This window comes from Chaetura pelagica, unplaced genomic scaffold, assembly GCF_000747805.2.
Source record: "Chaetura pelagica isolate M959 unplaced genomic scaffold, ChaPel_1.0 scaffold188, whole genome shotgun sequence".
Lineage (NCBI taxonomy): Eukaryota > Metazoa > Chordata > Aves > Apodiformes > Apodidae > Chaetura > Chaetura pelagica.
Window position 1 is genome coordinate 1,605,323 of NW_009954196.1, and position 21,152 is coordinate 1,626,474.

The following is a 21,152-nucleotide window of genomic DNA, read 5'->3' on the forward strand; positions in this document are numbered from 1 at the left end:
CAGGAATGTATAGAGTTTTCTGGCTGGAACTGAAGTGTGTATAATAACTTCCTGGAGGTAAAAAATCCATGTATGGGGGGGGCATCTTGTAAAGAGTGGCACTGACAAACAAACTACTGTCTCTTGCACTTCTTTTCTTGGTCAGTTATGTTTTCTTACCTCTTTGGTGAGAAAAGAAGGATTGTATCTCTGTAAGGCAGTGGCAGCAAGATTGCTGATGGGCCCTTCTTCTGACTCAGCATATTTCAGAAGCAGTGGGATTGCTTCAGGAAGAAGTGCATTCTTCAGTGCCAGCAGGTACATCCTCACATTGTCATCTTTCTTAGCCTTCTCCAGTCTATTTAGAATCAGCCTTTTGGCTTCTGCAACAGCCTAAAGAAATTAAACAGCATGTTTAATTGGTGATCATAAACCTAACTGGTTCCCTTGCAGAAGTAGATGGGGCAGGGCTAGGTTCTAGCATGCTTTTGTTTCAGAGCATCATTGCCTAGGGTTAGCAAAGGTGTCATTTGTGAACTCTGTGAACTTCCTTCAAGCATAAACAAAGCAGCTATAGCCATAGTGGCACTTTGCCCACAAATTTATCATTCCTAGCTGCTCCTGCCCCGATTCAGGGACTTCACAGGTCTTACTTATGGGGCCAACATGTCCCCCAAAGAAAAACCCACAAAGCCAAAAACAAACAAGGGGAGTATTCTTTAGTGCTTCATAACATCACGTTTTAAGAGTGTTTGGCAACTAAGGGGAAATAAAAAGGGATTCCTAAGGGCTATTCAGGTCCTCTCTGTCTTTTCAGCAGTATGCTGCAATCTCAAACATCACAGACCCAGCAGACAGCAGTGCTTTGTCTGATCATCCTCATCCTCTACCACTAGCATCTACTCAGTCCATGGTCAAGGTGGTAGTCTTCCTCCAGGGTTGTTCTATGCATGTTTGGGGCAGAGTTGTGTACTTGAACCAATGAATTTTCTCCATGGAGCTGAAAGAACCTAAGTTTATTGCAAATATGAAATAAATCCTGAGTTTGCCATGTTGCCAGTGCAAAGCTTTTGGACAAGGGAGCTCAAATACTGCTTCTGCTGACAGACTAGGCAGTGAGAAAAAGTTCTGTCAAACAAGAGCAAACTGAGACAAATCCAGAGAAATGAGAAGAGACCATATTAAAGCCTAAAGCTGACAAAGCAGATGTCATTATTAAAAGAAAAAAAATCCTCTCTCTATTAAACATAATCATTTATGGGCTTATTTTAAAACAGAAGGAAATGTGCTTCCTGTGTCTCTCATGCTCTCCCAGCAATACCAACAGGGAACATGTTGCAGGTGAGAATATGGCCAGCAGTGAACGGTAGATACTCACTGGAAGTTTGCAGCCTTCTCTGTCACACAGCTTTCTGATGAGCGCTCCTATGACAATGACAACAGTTTCTCTGATTTCTTCATTTGCAATTTCACCCTTGAACTTATCCTGCAATGCAGAAGCACTTCTGTTACTCTCTCTGCCTAAATATGATGCCCCACAGTCTGTGGTGGGGTGAATATCCTCCCTCATTTCCTGTGAACATGAGTGCAGTGCGAAAGCAGTCATGTCCACAATGGCCTGGGCTCAGACCAAGCAGAGCCCTGATCTGTTGCTACACATCATAACTGACTGCCATCTTCTCCTTGAGTTACATTCAGTGTCTCAAGTAGTAGATTAATTTTAAAGCTATGCTTGGAAAAATATTATTAAATGGTTACATGACTTTGTTAAGGCAACAATCAAACAATCCTGAAACTGTCTTGCTAATGCTTGGAATTATGTTTGTTTTTCAAGTAGTAGATATTGATAACATTTTACAAATAAGACTTTCAGTCTGGACCTGGGATATATATTTTTTTTTCCAGGCTATATTCTACTGGCAATGTAAAGGAAACCATTGGAAGGCATAAAGAAAGGAAAACTGGACACAGAAACAGTTGTTCCTTCTTCCATTTGACTTTGACAGCGATGAGGTTCAAGAGTATTAATTCTGTTGTCTTTGTTTAGTCCTTTGACTTACAGTTAAAGATTGCAGGAGCTCCTCACTGGGGTGAGATGCAAACCCACAGGCATACAGGAATCGCTCCTGCAGGACAGAAGTGCTTGAATCCTTAAAGTCAAGAAACTCCAGGATGGCCTCCAGCGATGCCGGGGTCTGAGCGAAGGTTACGGCATCCACTATCTGGGGACTGCAAAGAGGTGGAAATGAACATGTAATTGTAATGAGACAGATACATTGCTGCATAGAGAAAGAAAGAAGCTGATGTGCTGAAAGATCTCTTCATTGCAGGTAAGAGATAGAAATTTTTACTCTTGTTGGAAAGAAACGTGTCTCTGCAATCTTCCACCTCAAAATGGTAGAACTCCATAAATTATTCATGTCCATAGTTAATAATATTTGAATTTATGCAAATATGGGACCAAAATAGTATAAAAAACCAGACCTATCCAGAGTATCCTAAAGTTTACAGGACAAGGTTGTAAATGGAAAAAAAGTGTTTTACTTCTACATACAAAGTGGCCAACCAGAGGCTGCTATGATACCCAAGTTACTTTCAGGTTTATCTCTATTGTTAAAAACTGCTATGGTTTGTTTGAAAGATCTCAGCTGTATATATACCTAGATGTGCATGCAGTTCACACTCAAACTCTAATTTAGGACAATATATAGGCATGAACCATCCTCTTATTTTTGTATTTCCATTTGAAGGAAACAAATTGGCCAGTCAAGAAGTTGTTACAGTGTTTCAGAACAAGCAATCAGGATAAGAACCTTTGGACAAGCTACCAAGCATGTTTGTCTTGCACTGTAGACACAGTCTTGGTGGCTGAACAGTGTGTTGCAAATATGCTACAAGCACAAACACAGCTTTTTTTTTTTAAAAAAAAATCCTTTTACTGTAGACAGTTCTGAATACTGGTTTTGCATTGCTAGGACATCACCAGTAGAATTGAATCTGTTTGCATGCCATTTGCTCTTTTGCAGGTTTAAGTAACTTCAACCTTTTGAAAGCTTGTTCATGGTGACTTACAGAAGTTCTTTATTTTCACTTTTAATAATCTTCAGTATCTCCTCTTTCGTAGCTTTTCTGATGTTCTTAATGAATGACAAAAAGCTTCTTGCTGCTTCAGCTTTGGAAAGTTTTTCAGGATGTAGATGTTCTTTGATGCTCTGCCAGTGTTCAGAAAGCTATAAAGTAATTCACATTATGTCAGATCTCTCAGATTGTGGTTCAGTTCTCAAAATCAGGCTTAGTAAATGAATATATGTGGGGCAGCTCTTGCTCAAATTAGCTGAAATCCAAGAAACTGCTGATCCTTTAGTGAGATCCCAACACAAATATTTTTGAAACCTTTCTATAGCTGTCGTTCTTCCAACACTTTAGTATTTTCCTAATAATATACATTGCCTTAAATGCAATCCACTTTGGAAAAAAAACATTATTAGTTACACTGTAACTGGAATAAGGTGAATTCTCTTCTCTTGCAAATTTACTGTGCTTTTGGTGAATGTGTTTGCCTTTTTGTTCCCATTTTCTCCTAAGGTTTTTGTTTGTTTGTTTTTTAAAGTGGGAGATGCACAATTTCCAAATCACAAATTAATTATATTTTCTTAGAAGACGGTAAATTTGTAAGTGGTTAGTATAGAACGGGAGTAAATGTCCCACAAATAATTCCCATTTCTTATTAATAAACCTATATAAGACGGGGAGGGATTTGTGGTTATTGTACAAAATTATAGGTAAGATGGTATTAGAACAGGTATCAGTTTATTTAGATGTTGTGGCTCTATTTATTCCACACACCACATTTTTTACCTGAATGAGCCAACATGGTACCAAAGCACCAAAACCTCTCCTTCCAGATACACTCCCATAAGAAACCGGTGCAGGTGTTTTGACCTTTTTTTCTCTCACTTGCCTTTGCCTCTGTTATCTCAAATTATTGAGAACATTCCTTGGTGAAAACTCAGCTGTTCTTTGCAGCAGTGCTTACTGCAGTTTTCCCAAGTGGGAAATAACACTAGCACCCACTTGACCTTTACTAAAATACTACCCCTCTCATGGCAATATTTATTAGGCAATAACTCTTGAACCTGCTGGCAAATAGAGGTATCATTCAGCAGTACAGAGTGCAACTTCCATCAACTGTAACAAACAATAATTAGGCAACAAAGATTGAGACATAGGATATTTCCTGAGGATTAATAACCAGCTGGGAGGAGCTCGTGTTCAGAGGCAGATGGGTCTGTTAACCTCAATGGGTGATTAGTGCTTAGCACCAAGGTCAGTGTGGCTATTATAAGCTGGAATTGGATAAACATATGCATGTGTTCTTTCTATTACCCCTGTTGAAGTTGCACCATAGCCCAGCAAAAAAATCTCTAACCTCATTAATCCTGTATTTTCTCCTGTGCAAAGCCCAGCTGTGTGGGCTGCTCTCAGTCATCTTAGCCCACATCCTAGAGACAAGCAAAGTGGGAAATGCAAGCTGGAGCCATCTCAAGCAAAAGAGAGTGGAGTTCAAGTCTTCTTCTTTGGGAGGGGTGAGGGGTGCTCTAACCATTCAGCTGCTACAAGGAGCAGCTGCTCTCTCCTGCAGTGAGCATGACTTTAAAAAACAGCATTTAATTAGCTGTTGTGAGGGGCTACATTCTCCTGATATGAATATCAGGCAGTTTGGATTGAATAGTCCAAGGTTTCAGGCACAGATACACATGCTTCCACATGGCAACCCATCTGAGCTTGGACAAAAATCTCTTGAGATCAGACCAGAGGTCTTGTGGGCACTCTCAGAAAAGTCAAGCTAAAGCAAAAAGTCTTACACTGAGCAGGAGTTTGTTTTGAATATCAGTGCCTGACAGCTGCTTTACCAACCTACACAGATTGGCTGCACAAGACAGAAAAAAGTTACTTCCATTTCAGAAGGGGCAAGCATTGGTTCCTGTACGAACCTTGAGCATAAAAAAATTGTAAGAACCATGAACTCTTCTGAAAAGAGCATGCTTTATGATGCTTAAACACAGAAATCTAGGCCTAAATTTAAATGTAAATGGCCATAACACCACAGAAGCTAATGCTGCCATCTCTGAAGTGGGGATAGTAATGGTTATTTTATCAAACTCACAGAGATAAGACCTGTTATGATTCAAAAAGGGTTTTGAAAACAAAACTGTGGTGCATACCATGTCAGCATGGCATTAATGAATGCTCTGATAAATAAGAACCAAATGTTATATTGCTGCTTTGGATCAGTGTTCTTTTGATAGACCCCATATTTTCATAGCAGTTACTGCAAAATACAGTGACAAAGCAGGACCTCATTTTCTTGGTAACATTAGGTTTATAATGACATAGTTCAGAGCCCAAGCAGTAGTCTAGACTTATATCCTATGTTTGTTATCTTGGTCTGGAAACTAACTCTATTATGATAAACTCAGTTCCAAGTGACAAATTGGTCAGCACACTCTGATGGGCAGAGTCACAAGAAAAAGCACCTATCCCTGCTCTGTTCAAGATCTTTTGATGTTCCCTGCTCAGAGCTGCTCCAGCACACATGCAGCATCATTTCTATTTTATTTCCCCCAACATATTTTTTCATCTTCTCTGCAGATCAACAAGCATTAGACAAGACAAACTATTGCAGTGCAAAGCTACTTCCAAATAACTTGCACAAGTTCCAATCTAGTAAGGTATTTATGACCATAAAGACTATTTCTGGAGGATTAAAATTACAAATGCTGATAGAAGCCTACCTTGCTTATCAAGAACTGACAGAGAGGAACAAGCTTTAAACTGATGTTTCCATTCACTGCTAATTGCATTCCACAATGCTAACAATCACTGTAGCAATGTATATTAGTTTGTGATTAATAGCATCAGTAAACCAAAATCTGATGCATTTACAGTACCAAGTTCTTAGCAGTCTTTAGATATTTTAAATATTAAAAAACAAACAAGGTAATTTATTTTTTTTTACATGGTAAAAATTAGAACAGTATTGGACTTGCCAAGAATACTGAAGGTGCATTTTCTAATAAGATACCTATAAAGTCTTTTAAATAAAAGACTTCCTTCTGAGACAGGCAGTAAGAGGATGCTAGATATATTGCCAATAAAGTTTTGGCCTACCTAAGGACTAGCTCACTAGCTTTAATTTCTAGCAGCAGTTCAGCTCCCCCATGACAGAATTGTTTATTAACAGTGGCCAACCATCTTAAAAGTAATTTCCCACTCCATCACCCAGAGGAAATAAGTTCCTGCAAAATCAAGGTTGACAAAGATGAGATAAAACGAGAGTGTTGTATTTTCTAGTGCTCTTAGAAATGCTGCACTCTGTCTTTGAAAGAGAGCAAAAAGGTTGATACTTTAAGGGGTAGATCTTAAAACCCACTTGTAAGGTGGAGCACCATTGCATCACTACCATGCTCCCCACTCTGGAGTGTATTTTTTACTGCTACATTAGACCTGTCCTGGTGGGCTGGTTGAACAGAAACGCCTTTCACTCTCCTGCTCAGCTAACCAGCCTGACATTCAGTGAGCCTGTTTACTTACTGAAGGACACTTTTTGCATTCAGATTTGACTGGCTCTGCTACCAGTGGCACAGCAACGTAACTGGAATCCACGGCTTTGATAACACCGGCGACTTGCTTCCCAGCAATCAGTCCAGGGCCTGCTTGTACTGTCTTCAGTTCCAGTCTCTGCCTGTGTATCCACAGAGTGAAGCACTGTTAGAGCTCAGCCATTGCAGCGGATATGCAGAAATCATGGCAAGAGGAAACAAAAATCCCTCCATGTTTCATGTATTTGTTCATAAGAAGATCTTGAAAGTGAGATTTTGAGTGTACATTTTTTTAATATCATAATTCTAAGGAAACACCTGAATAATTTATCTTGTATGAGTATCTCCAAACTTTCAGTGTTTTAGAATCTGGAGTCTAACACAGATCCAGGTTTCATTGTTGCTTCCTTTCTATGCAGCAGATTTTGTTTTCTGAACTTCTGAACTTTCACATACTAGAAATGAAGATCCATTGGAAGTATTTCTTAAGAAATGAGAGGACACAGAAATGAACACCTAGGGAAGTAATGTGTTTCTTAAAATATTTTGGCCAATTCCAGGTGTTTTCATTTCATTTCTTATTAATGCCATTATTTATTATTTGTGGTATGGTAGAGCCCTTAATCAAAGTTGGACTACGTACCATATGGATACAAAAGAGACCTAAATCCTTACCTGAAGAGTTTAGGGCATTAGTGCTTGATGCTGTAAGACATACGCATACAACCTGACTTGAATGCTACCATCAATGACAGTCAAATTGCCCAACTTACTTTGAAACTATTTTGGCACCAGTTTTTCGTCGGGAATTCAGAACAAACACATAATTTTCTTCTGCCTTAATGGATTTAATGAAACTATCTTCCAGCACATAAATTGTGGCAGATGTGGCTTTTGTACCGACATCTAAAATCTGAAAATGATTAAAAAATAAACCAAAAATTAACAAAAATCAATAAACAACAGAATAGGAAAAGAGCTCACAGTTCCAAATCAGGGCAAAACTTATCATGAAATAGAGCCAAATAAGGAAGGTGCATGAGGTTTGACAGCCTCTCAAGCTAAGCCTATAAACCAGGGTCTCACAAATTCCTTCTGCAACAAGAAGCTGCTCACTTCTGCACTACGTGTTTCAAATTCAGTATGTACGAGGGGGAAAAAAAAAGGGGAGAAAGGGAGGAAGTTATGGAGCAGGCTACAACTGAGAAAATGGCTGGTACTACACTAGTTAAAAGTATGCTTTAAATAAGATGAAAAACTTTTCCAGGGAAATGTTTTATAAATAAAGTGGTCACATTCACACCCAGGAAGCAAAGCCAGCCACCTTGCTTGATCTGTTTGTAAACAATATGAAGTCTTTGTGGCAAGTGTGAAACTCAGGAATTCAGTCAGAGTGTTGAGGCAGTTTGTTAACAGAGTGTGTGCTACCTTTGTACTTCTCTGAGCTGAGAAAGGTCAGTTACTGACATATGTCCAGCCTGCACTGAGTAGGAACCACTAGAAAGGCATTTACTGGTAGTGGAGGACCATTAAGGCCATAGCAGGGCTTCAGTTACTTCTACAGCACATCTCCGACATTACAGCTGTGTATTAGGGAAGCCTTTGACCTTTCAGGCAAGCCTGACCAGGCTCCATTCAGGAGTCAGCATTTTGCCTGTCATTTATTGTGTACAGTAAATGCTGTGACTTAGAAGCTGGGAAAAAGGTTACTGTTGTCACTGTGACTGTGGCTGTATCTAGTATTTTCCCGCAAATCAAAAAGAAGCCTCACAGCAATTAAAACTTCTGTACAGCCAGGAAAAAAGTGCTGTAAATCTGCATAGAAACTAAAATATATTATGGAAGAGATTAAAAAAATTATGCAAATTGGTGTGCTGTACTCAATGTCAGCTGAGTCAAGGTGGTTTACACAAAAGGAGAGTATTTCCTGTTGTCTCTATGGGTACTAGCAATACTACAAAATGTATATGTAGAATTTGCTTTTTGTAATGCAAGAAAGGATTTCTGAGAAAATTATTGAGACCTACTAATAATATATTTTTAAACAGGCAGAAGATATTTTATTTTGTTAACGGAACCATACCTGGTTGTGACTGGTAAATCCTTCTTTTTCTATTTCACAGGAGTCCACGTCTTTTACTTTTGTCACTTGATCTTGCCTTACGTGGTAAGTAGTATTGCATTTCCCAGATATATCCACCTTGAAAAAATGAATGAGATTAGTACAATTTCTTGAGTTTATCTTTGGGACCCCAGAAAACCTTCCAAAGTCAAACTATTTTCTCCACTGGTGGAATGCTGTAATTGAGATGGGACACACTTTGGATTTATTTACCAGTTTTGAAGATATCAGTGTTTCTAACTATCTGCTTTGGATATCCAGGGGTGCTTTTCATTAGATGGCTATGAAGGAAGCTAACAATGTTTGTTTAAACAGAAAAATTAGGAAACAACAAGCAGTTGGCACTATACTCACAAAATGCAAGTTAAAATCCAGTTTTGCTTATGTGGGTGGTTGTAGAAATTTAACAATATAATTCAGATTGAATGGATGTGGCTAAACAATTGCTAACTTTGTGTGGATACTCTGATTTAAAATGGCCTAATCCATTGAATTTAGTTTAGGAATCAACTGACTTCATACATCAGTATAATCTTTTGTAGAGTAACATGGTTTAAGTTGATTTATTACCAAACTCTGGTAAATGGATACATTTTAAATGAAATAGTTTCACCAGTTCTTTACATTCATTGCAGCAACTTCACTTGTGTCAGCAAATATTCAGAGGACTGTCTTTATGTCTCCAGCCTCAAATGTGATTAAAAGGCTGATTATTGTCACAGTTCCTTCCTTCTGAAGTCAGCAGGAGCCACAGGTCTGCCTTGCAGAGCAGACCAGGTTCTGCCTCTTTCTCTGATTATTATTATCTTAGCAGATATAGCATCATACCTCACTGACAGTGCCGGAGTGCAGCTGTAGCTGGAACAGGCTAGCCAGGCCTCTCTTAATATTTTGAGTAAAAGCGGGTTCGTTTTCATACGAGTAGAAGGTTTTGACCTGTAGGAATAAAGTATGTAACAAATCCAGTTACATGAGAAAAGAATAGTGTGGATCCTCTCTAGAAAAACTCCCTTTACTTTTTGTGATTGGGAAGCTGAATTTGGACCTGTTGCCCTTATTTAAGCCAACTCCAGGGGCTGCAGTGCCTGTGAATAGCAGTACAAACATGTTTAGGGCTTCAGCTAAACCCAAGTACAGTTTCACTGCAGTGAGCATCCTTAGAGAGAATTTACAGGGTAAATGGGAAACTTTACATAATTTCACAAGTAACTCATTTTTCTACATAATCCCTCCTCACAGGGATATAATATCTGTTGCACTTTAATCATAGGTTATGAAAACCCAGAATGAATCATAGATAAATCACAGTTATAATTACTTAAATGACGTGTCAAACACATCGCAACCTTTGCACTTGATGGGTCAACTGTTGTGCTTAAGCCTCTCCTCTAGTAACAAGACTTTGCCCCTCAACTTTGCATTCAAGGTGCTTTAAAAGTGCACTTTTTTTTTTTTCAGGAAATGTAAGTACAATCAGCGTGTTATCTCGGGGCAGCCCTGGAAGGTGAAATCACTGTGCCAGGGATGAAAGTATCATACCATAGAAAAATCATAAAAGGAGTGTACAGACCCTGTTACCTGAGAAAAAGCCCTAGTTTTTAATACTACATCTCAATCTTAGCATGTGAACTGCTTAATGTATTAGGAGCAGAGATGTATTTTGACTGTGTTCTTCTGATACTTCTGTCCTCCTTTAGGGATGTGTACAGTTGGGAGCCAGTGCTGTCCTGTTTCTTTTTATGTTGTGTAAAACTGATGACAGGGCTGAGTCTGAAAGTTACTGAACAGGCCTGATAGCAGCTGCAATTCAGTAGGCTGAGCTGGTGGCCAGGGTATGTGCTCAGTGCCTATTTACAGCAGGAGGTAAAGATCCTGCTGGGATAGGGTGTCACAGCCCTTACTCTGCTCTGCAGTGGTGAAAAGGGAGTGTGACCTTCAACCTTCCTTCTTTCTCACTGCCCCTCTGCCCACATCCCACTTGCTGGGGCTGCAGAGGGGGGAGCAAGGCTCTTGGCCTAACACTCCCAGCCACAAGCAATGATAAGGTAAAGAACTGTAGAAAGGAGGCAGGAGCAGCCATGGCTCAAGCCTTGCCATTCCCTGGCCAGAGCAGTAGGCTGAGTATAAGGGGATGAGCAAGCAGCTCCTCATGGAAAAAGAAGGGGAGATGGATTTCCTTAATTCCCTTCCTGAGCAAGACTGTGACTCTGAGAGCTACAATTGGACATGGGTGCTCCTGCAGTGGGACAGTGTTTTGCTGCTTTCTCATGGCAAGCTATAAAACCCAGGCATACACTGAGACAAGCCTGATCACTGTCCTTTCTGATTTTCGGAGACAGTTCCCAGTAGAGGAACAATAGGAATGGTTCTTTCAGTATCAAGCTCATTAATTCAGGAGCACTGAAACTGCAGGTGACACTGAAGTAAATAAGCAAGCCAGAGATGTGAGAAAAGCAGTCATGCTAAAGTATTTGCTAAGGGTTTAAAGTGATTAACACAGTTTCTCACAGACTCAGTATAACCTCCCTCATGACAAACTGTCCCTCTTTTTCTGCCTTCAGATCTTGGATAAAACCTGGGCCTCACAGACGTCCACAGCACAATCTCACAGAGCAATTGTGCACATATCTGCATGTGTACCCACACATTTGTGGCCGAGCTGCTGTTTATTTCGATACTGTACAGTGTCCTCCATGCATGAGAGTCTCGGGCTGGAGGGTCCCTTGTGCAGGTGAATTATGGTCTGTTCTAAACTACTGTGCTTTGCATAGAAAGATACGACATGATGGCATATTAAGAACACTGAGAAAATAGCAAATTGGCGAATTTTCCAAGCCTGTAAGAAAAGATTTGTCTCAGGTCTCCTCAGGGATTGAATCTTAAAAGACCAGGACTTACTTTTCCACGGACTAACTCAAGAACTATAGGCCTCTCCAAAGCTTCCAGATATTGTTTCCCGATGACCTTGTCCATGCTTTTTCCTTTGAAGATGTTTTTGGCAGCTGGACGTTCATTCACATTTTCAACTTGAACATCTCTTATCTAGCAAAGTAAAAGCAGAGGAAATTCTTGTAGAGAGCAGTTTAGTATTGACTTGGGGTAGGCTAGGTAGACTAAACCACCTAATGCATCTTTTTTATTCCTTCATTTCTGGTTCTGATCATTCATCTTTCATTATGACTATGTCTATGTTTTTAAAATAAACTAGCACTCACCACTGGGGCAGAAAAATTCACTGTAAAGCTAAGTACCAAATGCAGTTTGTATTTAGCTAATGTAATGATTTGCAGCTAGAACCAAATACTTCAGACAACATATTGCCCCTCAAGTAGGTTCTTACACACCAGTTGTTTGAAGATGCAAAAGCTGTATGAAACGGTTTCAAAACATAGGAGACATTCTGACGTTCTGGCTTATCATGTTAGATATGGTCTTGTGAAGTTTTATTCTATAAAAATCAGCTTATCGAAGAAGCTGGTTTTAGTTGATGAGACGAGAGAAGAATAAAAGATTGAGCTCATCTTCAGCAAAAAATTCTTCAAGATTAAATTAGCAGTTAGATAAATGCTGAAAAGTTTGGGCATGTTTGGGTAATTTAGCATTAATTACCGTAACTTTGATCAACTGGTCATCATCATTTTCAGGATTTCTCCATAAGAGATTGACATCCACACCAGAAGAAATCCGGTAGCCTGCACTTTTCTGCAGTGATGCTTTCACTTGATCAACATACACTTCAGCTGAGTAAGCAAATTTATACAGCTTGTCATTATTTAAGCTTGGTCCAGTAGTGTGCCCTGTTGGGAAAACAAAAACAAACTGTTTTAGAATTGACAAAGTCACATCATCTGTTATTTTCTCTAAAAAATCATCTTTAGAAAAATTAAAAATTTAATTGCCAACAAAAGATTTATGGGACTGATCCTGCTACCCTTGATTACAGAGGTGTTCTACTGGAGCAGCTGGGATTTTCTGTGATTAGGTTGAAATAAATCTCACATTTTTAAGATAAGAATGTCCACAAAATCTTTTGTTCCAGCTCTAAACTTATATGAATAGGAGAGTGTCAAATTCTTTACTTGGATATGTTAGTATTAGAAATTAATCCAAAATTATTTGGAACTCTATTTTGCAACTGTAATTAATTATACCATTTGTGTGCTTAGCAATTTGAAATGCACCGATGTAATTTGTTGGAGCCAACAGAAACCATTCTCTGCACCTCTTGCATGTTTATTTCGAGTCTTCCTATTGAGAGCCTTGCCCAGGGGTGACGTGAATGTAGTACATTGGGAAAATATTTTTAGATTAAAAAATTAAGCCCTTGTTCTTTAAACTAAATAATTGTCTCCATAGCTGTGCCTCTGCTCTTAATTGATGTAGCTTAAGGGATACAAAAAGCCAAATTCTAGCATAAATGCAACTTGCATATCCAATTTATGGTACTATTTCCATCTGCATTAACAACTTGGATAGGCTGTTCCCTAGGGATTCTGTTGCACTCTTCCTAGTGTAAATGAAACCTGTAGGATACACATTAATTTTATTTTTCCTTTATGAAACTACTTACTACCACATCCTTTTCTGTCTTCTTTTTTTCTTTGCTCATGCTCAACCATGTGGGGAACATGTGGCACCAGTGTCACAACTCTCTACCCAGCCTCAGGCACAGGAATTAATATCATGCTAAGGAAAATAAATTTATTCTTGAATACTCTCTAAATATTTTGCCACAAAGAGTATATGTAACACCCCTTTTCACTGCTTTCGAGGGCTTCTCTCCTCTGGTGTGGATGCCTAAAAAAGGTCTATTCCACATAAGAAAAACTGATGAGGTCAGTTTGTAGAGGGAAGGGACAGGAGGAGAACCTGGCCGTACACAAAGTGCTGTTCCATCTGCAAAGTAAATACACGCACAGTGACCTTAGGTGCTATCTGTAATCAGCACAGCACTACCCTCTTGAATTGCTCTTGAATGCTGCACCACTCAACCCACTGGGAATTTCTTCATGGAGTTCAGGAGGTACAGAGCAGAAACAAAAACTTCACAACAGAGTTATCTATGAAAAGCAAAGTGCTGTCCTCAGGGAAATGCATCTCAGTCTTATGACAAGTGCAGAGAAGAAGAAAAAAAAAAAAAAAAAAAAAGAAAAAAAGTCTATCAAAATATCTCAGACAAATTCTTAAGCATGCTGTAATTTCATCAGTGTGTTCAAAGTCCCTTGCAGAGAATCAAAAGGCTATTGTGATTTATGTCATGTCCCTCAGTGTTTTATTGAACTCTGTTACATAAATTTAAACTCATTGCTTTGGTAAAAAGGAAAACCAATGTGTTGTCTTATTCCACACTCAGATTTTAAATCCCAATTAGGTAGGTGGACACTGTAGTTCCAACACAGATGTTGGATATATACAGATACATTCTGCAGTGCTCAAAACCCTTTTTAAAAGGTTTTTCCTGCGTCCCTCCTGTTCACTCAGATGTCATAGCAGTAAAGGTAAGCTTCAAAGAACTTTTTCCTGAGGCAAACAGTGACGCCTCAAAGTTTGGTCTTCAAGTTGCATAAATTGGCAAAGCTACACATAACTAAACTGACTTCTGCTTTATACCAGCTGGAGATGTGGCACAGAGAGTTTGGTAATCCTGGGGGAGTGTGTTTGCCATGTGAGAGCTCAAAGCAGTGACTATAGATTTTTTTGCAGGGAGGCTGAAGCATTAATGTTGGCATGATAGAGCTCTCCTAGTTTTGCATGTCTTGTGTGTCTGCTTGAAAACAAAGTCACCAAGAGGCTTACAACCCTCCCTTCAGATTTACTGTGAATTTCCTAGCCACTTCCCCAGTTGCCCACATTCCTATCAGCTCTGAAGCTACATTGCCCTGAAGAGCAGAGGGTGCTCTGTGTTTGCCCAGAGATGGTTGAATCTTTCAGGGACACCCCAGCTTCCTTGCAGTACCTCAGAGCAGGTTGCTTCCTGGTTCAGAATGTCCTTCATTTGCAGCAGAAATGGCAGGGCTAATGATTTAATACCAGCTGAGATGTTATGAGTGCCACCCACTAAGTGCTTTCTAAATGCAAACAGTGAAACAGGCCCATCTAAAGATAAAGGTGGGGGGAAAGCATATCCAAGAAAAATGATCTGGGTGCCAAGAGATGTGTCTCTCAGCATGTTAAGGTGGATGTTTGTGGGTTTTCTCCCTCTCTCTTTTCAGTTGAAATTCACCTATCCTCTTCCTTTTCCCACAGCTCAACTCACAGATTGTATTTTTCCCTTTGCAAGAGTTCCTTCCCTCTTCCACCCTTTTAACATTTTCTTGTTGCCACATACAAAAGAACTGTTCCCTCTTAAAGGAAACAGACAAGCAAATGATGCAGCAACTTCTTGCAAGTGTCATGGAAGAGATTAATAATTGCAAAGTACTTCTGGGAGCTAGAAGAATATTAGGTTCTGAAAGTTCCACCATTTCATACATGGGAAGCACTGCAGGAGCCAAGGCAAAAGATGCCTTTATTTGCAAGACTGATGTCACTGATGGAAAAGGGTGAGCCAGCAGTGGGTCATGATATGAGAAGCAGCAGGGATGAGGCAGTATTGAAGGCAGTGCCAAGGAGTGAGCACTTACCCTGGTGGAAATGGGGAAGCAAAGAGAGCTGGGTAGCAGGGTCAGTTTAAGAGGCAAAGGGGATTACTGGTGGCTGAGGGATACAGTGTCACTGCCCAGAACCAGTATTCAAAACAGCATAACTGATTTTTCATGCCATCTTTCATTAAGAAAAACACCAGTACTATCTGAAAAAGGAATATTCCTACACCTTTCCTGTTGAAACTGTTCTTAAATAAAACCCTGGTCTTTAGAAGCTCTTTCCTTTGTACTTAGTGCAGCACAGGGATCCTTGCCACCCATACAGCCATTGCCATTTCAGCTGGTGGCAAATGTCCCACTGAGAAGGGAGGTGAGATGGACATAAAGACTGCAATTGGCCACGCTCTCTTGGGGTCAGAAGTGCCTGCTTTCAAGGTGGAGTGCATAACACATAGTTTGACAAGTAATGTTAAGTGTCTGTCATTAAGGGTAACATGCCAAGTCTATAATTAAACCATGATACTGTATAATACAGAAGGTTATACTGCATGAGCAGAGACAGCTGTCAAGTCCTGTGCCTTTTATTAATACATATGGCATGCACAGCATGTGCATCTCTAACTACTTGCTGGCTCTACCTTCATAAATTATATTTGTCACTGTTTCTGATACTGGATAGCTTTAAAACATAAACCCAGACACTTATCTGAAAACATTTTTCAAGTGGAACTGCAGCAGAAAAGTCTCAGGTGTGCTGATCTAGCTGACTTAAAGGAAAAGAATATTCTTTCAGTATTTCCAAAAGGCACCATGGCCTGGTGGAATGGTAAAACGCATCCTAATCCCATCTCTGTCACTGAAGCACTAGCTGACCTTTGGGCCAGTAATTCAGCTCTCAATCTCTCTGCACAAGAGAGAGATGAGACCTGGCAGAGCTGAAGGGAAGACTAATTACTGGGAAAATGCTTGCTCAGTACCCTGAGGATGTAAAGTGACAAAAATTACTTCACATCCAGAAGCAGCTTTGCTTAATTGATATTAAGGAGAAGCTGGGAAGAGCAGACATCAGAATGTGGCACAATGGTATCTAGCCATACATTCTACTTGGCAGTCTCGTGAAATACATTCATAGACAGAGGAGCTGTCTGCAAACATATCTGCTTTATAACTGCTGTTGTAAGGGGATACAGAGGTAGGGAGGAAGGTTACTGCTTTGTGCTTACCCAGATACAGGGCCCTGGATCTCCTGCAGGGAGCTGGAGGAGGCACCCATGAGAGCACCTCTGCAGCCTTTTTAACAGATTAAACTAGGATGGTGTGCCCCCTCTGCTCTTCATCATGATGAGGATATCCTCATTAAACTAAAAGCTACTTGTCAGCTCATGTTTTAAGGTTGTTGGTCCTCTAAATTTAATGTCAAGTTATACACAAAGGGTCACTACTAAAGACACCTTCCCTTGCTTCATACGCTTGTATGATAATCAGTCTCCAGATTTCATACCCTTGACCTTTGTCAGGACACCTGAGTAAAGCCCTGCTCCCAGGGCTTGTGCAGACATCCAGATTTTCATGACTTATTGCAGAGCAAGCTCCCCATGAAATTAATGGGATGCTTGTTTCTGACTTTAGTGGTAGCTGAGTCAACTGCTCAGAAGCTGAAACCTGGAGAGCCCTGAGCACTTCCTGGCTCTGCTCCACCAGAGCACTTCTGTGTGTTTAACTTCTGAGCATGTGAATAGTCGCTTTCAAGTCTGTGCCCTCACAGCATGTCCTGACTAAGCAAGGTCAAGATCCCCAGACTGCTGGCTCACACTACTGGCCCTGTGCACCTGAAAACATTGTCTCCTCCATCTTCTCTGCTGAAACAAATACTACCAGCACTGAAATCTTTGTAATTGCTAAATGAAATTTACATTACTCAAGGATGGACGAGTAAAGATGATTGACTTTGATGCAAAGCAGATCTGCATGCATGCACTGGTTATGCCTTCACTCAGACAAAATCTGAACCGAGACCTACCTTTAACAGAGGCTGAGTAAGTGGAAATGATGCAAAGGAACAGCACGGTAAGAAGAATCATGCTGGACTTCCGCAGGCTCCTGACTGCAGCATGAAGTGTGAGAGTCTCCAAGTGAGCTCCTGAGAGTGGAGGGGTGCTTGCGGAGAGAGCCACCGGGTTGGCCACACTGTTTATCTACATGTAGTAAAGGTCAGATTCCAAATTCCACACTCAGGTACTAAGTTCATCAAAGGACTTCCAGTTAATTATTAAGAACTGGGGTAACTCATGGTTTCTACCCCACTTTATCGATCACCTCGGCTTTCGTTTTTGGATACTGAGACCACAGAGCCACATTTCTTAGCTGTGGAGCCCACCTTCAGTCCTGGCACATCAAGAGATCCTGCCACTCCTCCTCTGTCTGAATGAAAGGGCAACGGTGTCTGTTGCTGCCAGGGGCCATACCCCGACCGCTGTCTCTGCTGTTTTGTAGCAACTCTGTGAGCAACCCCAGTGGCAGGTGCTTTGTAAGGATCTTCCTGGAAGCAGAAAGTATATGTGATTTATCAGTGCCACCCCAAAAAACGTTGCTACTTTGTTATGGACACTCAAATGCAATGCCAGTTCCTGTATCATCCCAAATGAAAAAAAAATCTTTCTTTCAGCAGCCTCAGCCCACATCTTACATTATTGCAGTGGCAGAGGTTAGAGACTGAAAAGATGAGATAAAGCAGCCATTCTGTCCCACCTCAGTGAACAGGACCTGTTTGGCTGGGTCTGGGAACAGGACCAATCAAACTTTCCTTTTCAACCCTATTTTTCCCTTTTTATACCCTCATTTCAGCCCCTCCCCTGAGAAGCCCCTGGCTGACTACCTACACGCTTCCCCATTTCCTCTGGGAGTAAATCCCAGGCTATCTTGCACTAAGCCTTATGGCCACAGGGCTCTCTAAAGGACCTCCTTGTCTCCCAGGTGATGGTGGGGCAGTAGGTCACCCCCCAAGTTCCTTGGCACCTCCTGGGAGTCACAGCCTGTGAGGGAGCACCCTCTTCCCAGCATCTGAAGCCTCTGGCTCTGCGGGGATGGAGGATGTCTGCTCCTGCTTGTGGAGGAGACATACCTGTGAGCCATCACCATGTTCTTCCATTCCACTTCCAGAGGCTGCTTTAACAAGACTGCAAGCTACAAACACCCTGACTGAACCAATGGTGCCCCAGACTGCATTTTGCTGCTCCCAATGGGACATTTCTTCCACCAGCTACTCTGTATTAGTATAGGATTGTAAACTGAGATTGGCCTTCACCATTGGGTAGTATAAATGCCTCCTTTGTTGCCTTGCAGTGAAAGAGAAGCTGAGCACCATGGACATCAATCACGGCCAAACAGTGAGAAACAAGAGGTCCATGCTAATGCTTCTTGCTCCTCTCTCATCACCTTGTGAAAGTCCCCCTGAAGCTCTTTATGTGTCGTGTGTGCATGCACATGGGAGGGCGGAGATTAGTAGGAAACCTTGGAGACAGCTACTGCTTCTCCCCAGTTTCAGGTTATTTATGCTCTTGACATACTCTTGAATTAAACATACTGAATGCAGGCTGTGACATGCTCTTGAATTCAATAGACTGAGGCAAAGGATCCCTTTGCCATGTTTGGTAAACAAGGAGCTTGCCAGGCTTCCTGTGTTTTGTTGAAAAAAATAAGGACATTATCTGTGTGCAAAACCAACTTTGGCTAGAGAGACTGGAGGTACAACCCTGCTTTGGAGGTTTGCAGTGTTCACACTTCACTCATGAGAAGGAGTTGGTCTTGGTCTGAAGTCTGGAAAAGAGCAATTGTCCTTTTACGCTCTTGGAACACAGGAAATTTATTTCTTCCTTGAAATAAAGTTATTTAAAGAGGGCCTCACTTAGACACTAGAATATCAGAGGCTGAATTCCATGCTGAGCTAAATCAGTGTGTATCTCTTTGGCCCTACTGTAGTAGTGCCAATTACAGAACTAAGGATGTAACCATCATGTAGAAAAACGCTGTACATACATGTACATATATACACCCATATATGTGCACATAATGCATACTTGATACGTTCTTCAGACTTCTTAAGCACAGGAGGCCTGAGCCTCACCTCAGTTATGGCCAGAGTAAATCAGCAGTGACTTCCGTGAAGTCAAATTACACCAGTGAGAGAAGCATTGGTCCAGCAAAGTCCATTACACACAGAGGTTGCAGGATCAGCCCCTACTGTACATTTCATGCCATGCTGGCATATGGACTGGGGTCAAAGTATAACTGTTGCTGCACATTTTCCAGAGTCCAAACTATAAGGCTCATATCTTTATACGACCTAATAAAACTAATGAGATTTCCTCAGATCTTCTGGGGTCAACAAAATGGTTTTGTCTTCTTTTCAGGGACAACAATGTGAAGATTTTGGTTTTCAACTCAAATTTCTGCTATGTGCACCAAAGAAGTCCATCGAGTCCATCTTTACCCTTCAGCTGGTGCCTGCCTGCCCCAGCTCCCGCTGTTTTGGTGGAAAAGACACACCTTGTTTCTGTCCCAGGGAACAGGGGGAGGGGAGGTGCCCAGCCAGGCTACTGGCTAAAGGTGAGTTGTGCATGTTACTTACATCCTAAGCCTCACCCCAGGAGTGCTGCCATCAGACCTGGCCCACTGAGAGTTGTATCTGTGTCCACAACTGAGCCTCCACTGAGTATGGAATGAGCAGCTTGAAAAGTCATGTTACAGCTCTGTCAAAAGAATGAAATTCAGTTAGGCAGCTCTTTCTCAATATTTACAACTGCTCAGGTCTTCACTTTGCTTTGTCACCACTTGGCACTTGGCAAACTTCAGAAAACATTGCATTACTGATTGAGAAAAATATTTATAAATCAAAATGCGTAAGCAGTTTCTTCATTCTAAGAAAAAGCACATCTGAATGTTATGTGAATTTGTTAGAAGACGTTTTGCCTTTTTGAAACAGCAAGCAAGCAAAAGAGCTTCTATCAGTACTTGATCTGCAGCCCTTTTAATGACCAAAAGACAATGAAAGATTGTTCATAGGGACAGCAGCACATTTGGGCTTGTGTGATGCTGGTGTGTAAAGCTAGATAGTAACAGTGACATGAGTGAAGTTTTAAATAGACACTAGCAAAAGCAAATCCAGCTCTTTTAAAATAACACAGGGAATACAAATCACAAATTAAATCAAGTATTACAACAAATACTAAATACCAACAGCAACTAAAGGTCAGTGTGACATCGTACAGTTTTGTGACTTTAACATAGCTGTAGTAAACCTGAGACCAGCACTAAAACTGAAAGAGCATGTATATCTGGAACCAATGAAACTTGAGATTAACACTGATGCAGATTAAAGGGGTATTATGGTAGCATGCATTTTTATGTTTGCTAACTTGGTGTGCCTCATTAACCAGGGGCAAATGGATACCTACATATTTAGGCAGCCCCAAAGTTATTTTTGTCATATAATATAATCCTGGTCTCCAGCACTGACTCCTGTATCAGGGCAGCATTCTTTCATGCAGTTATCTGAAGAGGAAGGAACGTCACCCTTAGTTAAGTATTGACAGTAGAGCTTAAAGAGCTAATTGGTGGTGGCCTTGAAAAATACGAAGCGTGAAGGCGTGTAGACCCCTTTTTAGGGGGTAGAGGGAACACAGCATTGCTGGGGGACATTTGCAGCTAGAAATCTGCTCTAAGGAATGTGACCACTTAAAAATACCGCACTGGCCCCTGCGTGAACCCAGCAGTGTCATCAAAACCACCAGATAAAAATAAGGTTTTCTTAGTTTTCACTCCTCTTAATCCCACAGAGGCCCCGCAGCCACAGGGCTGGGGGGGACG

The 21,152-nt window shown here is 40.9% G+C and overlaps 1 protein-coding gene across 1 annotated transcript in view; it reads right to left on the reverse strand.

Moving 5' to 3' along the window:
* Window positions 1–17,418, reverse strand: part of MTTP (microsomal triglyceride transfer protein) — a 27,725-nt gene extending 10,307 nt beyond the window's left edge. The window contains exons 1-11 of the mRNA XM_010003168.1: window positions 17,308–17,418; window positions 12,313–12,500; window positions 11,602–11,745; window positions 9,532–9,639; window positions 8,665–8,781; window positions 7,355–7,494; window positions 6,574–6,724; window positions 3,052–3,209; window positions 2,040–2,208; window positions 1,358–1,465; window positions 160–372 (exon numbers count right to left, since the gene is read on the reverse strand). Coding sequence (XP_010001470.1) covers window positions 160–372; window positions 1,358–1,465; window positions 2,040–2,208; window positions 3,052–3,209; window positions 6,574–6,724; window positions 7,355–7,494; window positions 8,665–8,781; window positions 9,532–9,639; window positions 11,602–11,745; window positions 12,313–12,500; window positions 17,308–17,368 — 1,557 coding nt within the window. The 5' untranslated portion in view covers window positions 17,369–17,418. The remainder of the gene's footprint in view (window positions 1–159; window positions 373–1,357; window positions 1,466–2,039; window positions 2,209–3,051; window positions 3,210–6,573; window positions 6,725–7,354; window positions 7,495–8,664; window positions 8,782–9,531; window positions 9,640–11,601; window positions 11,746–12,312; window positions 12,501–17,307) is intronic.
* Between the last annotated feature and the right edge of the window lie 3,734 nt (window positions 17,419–21,152).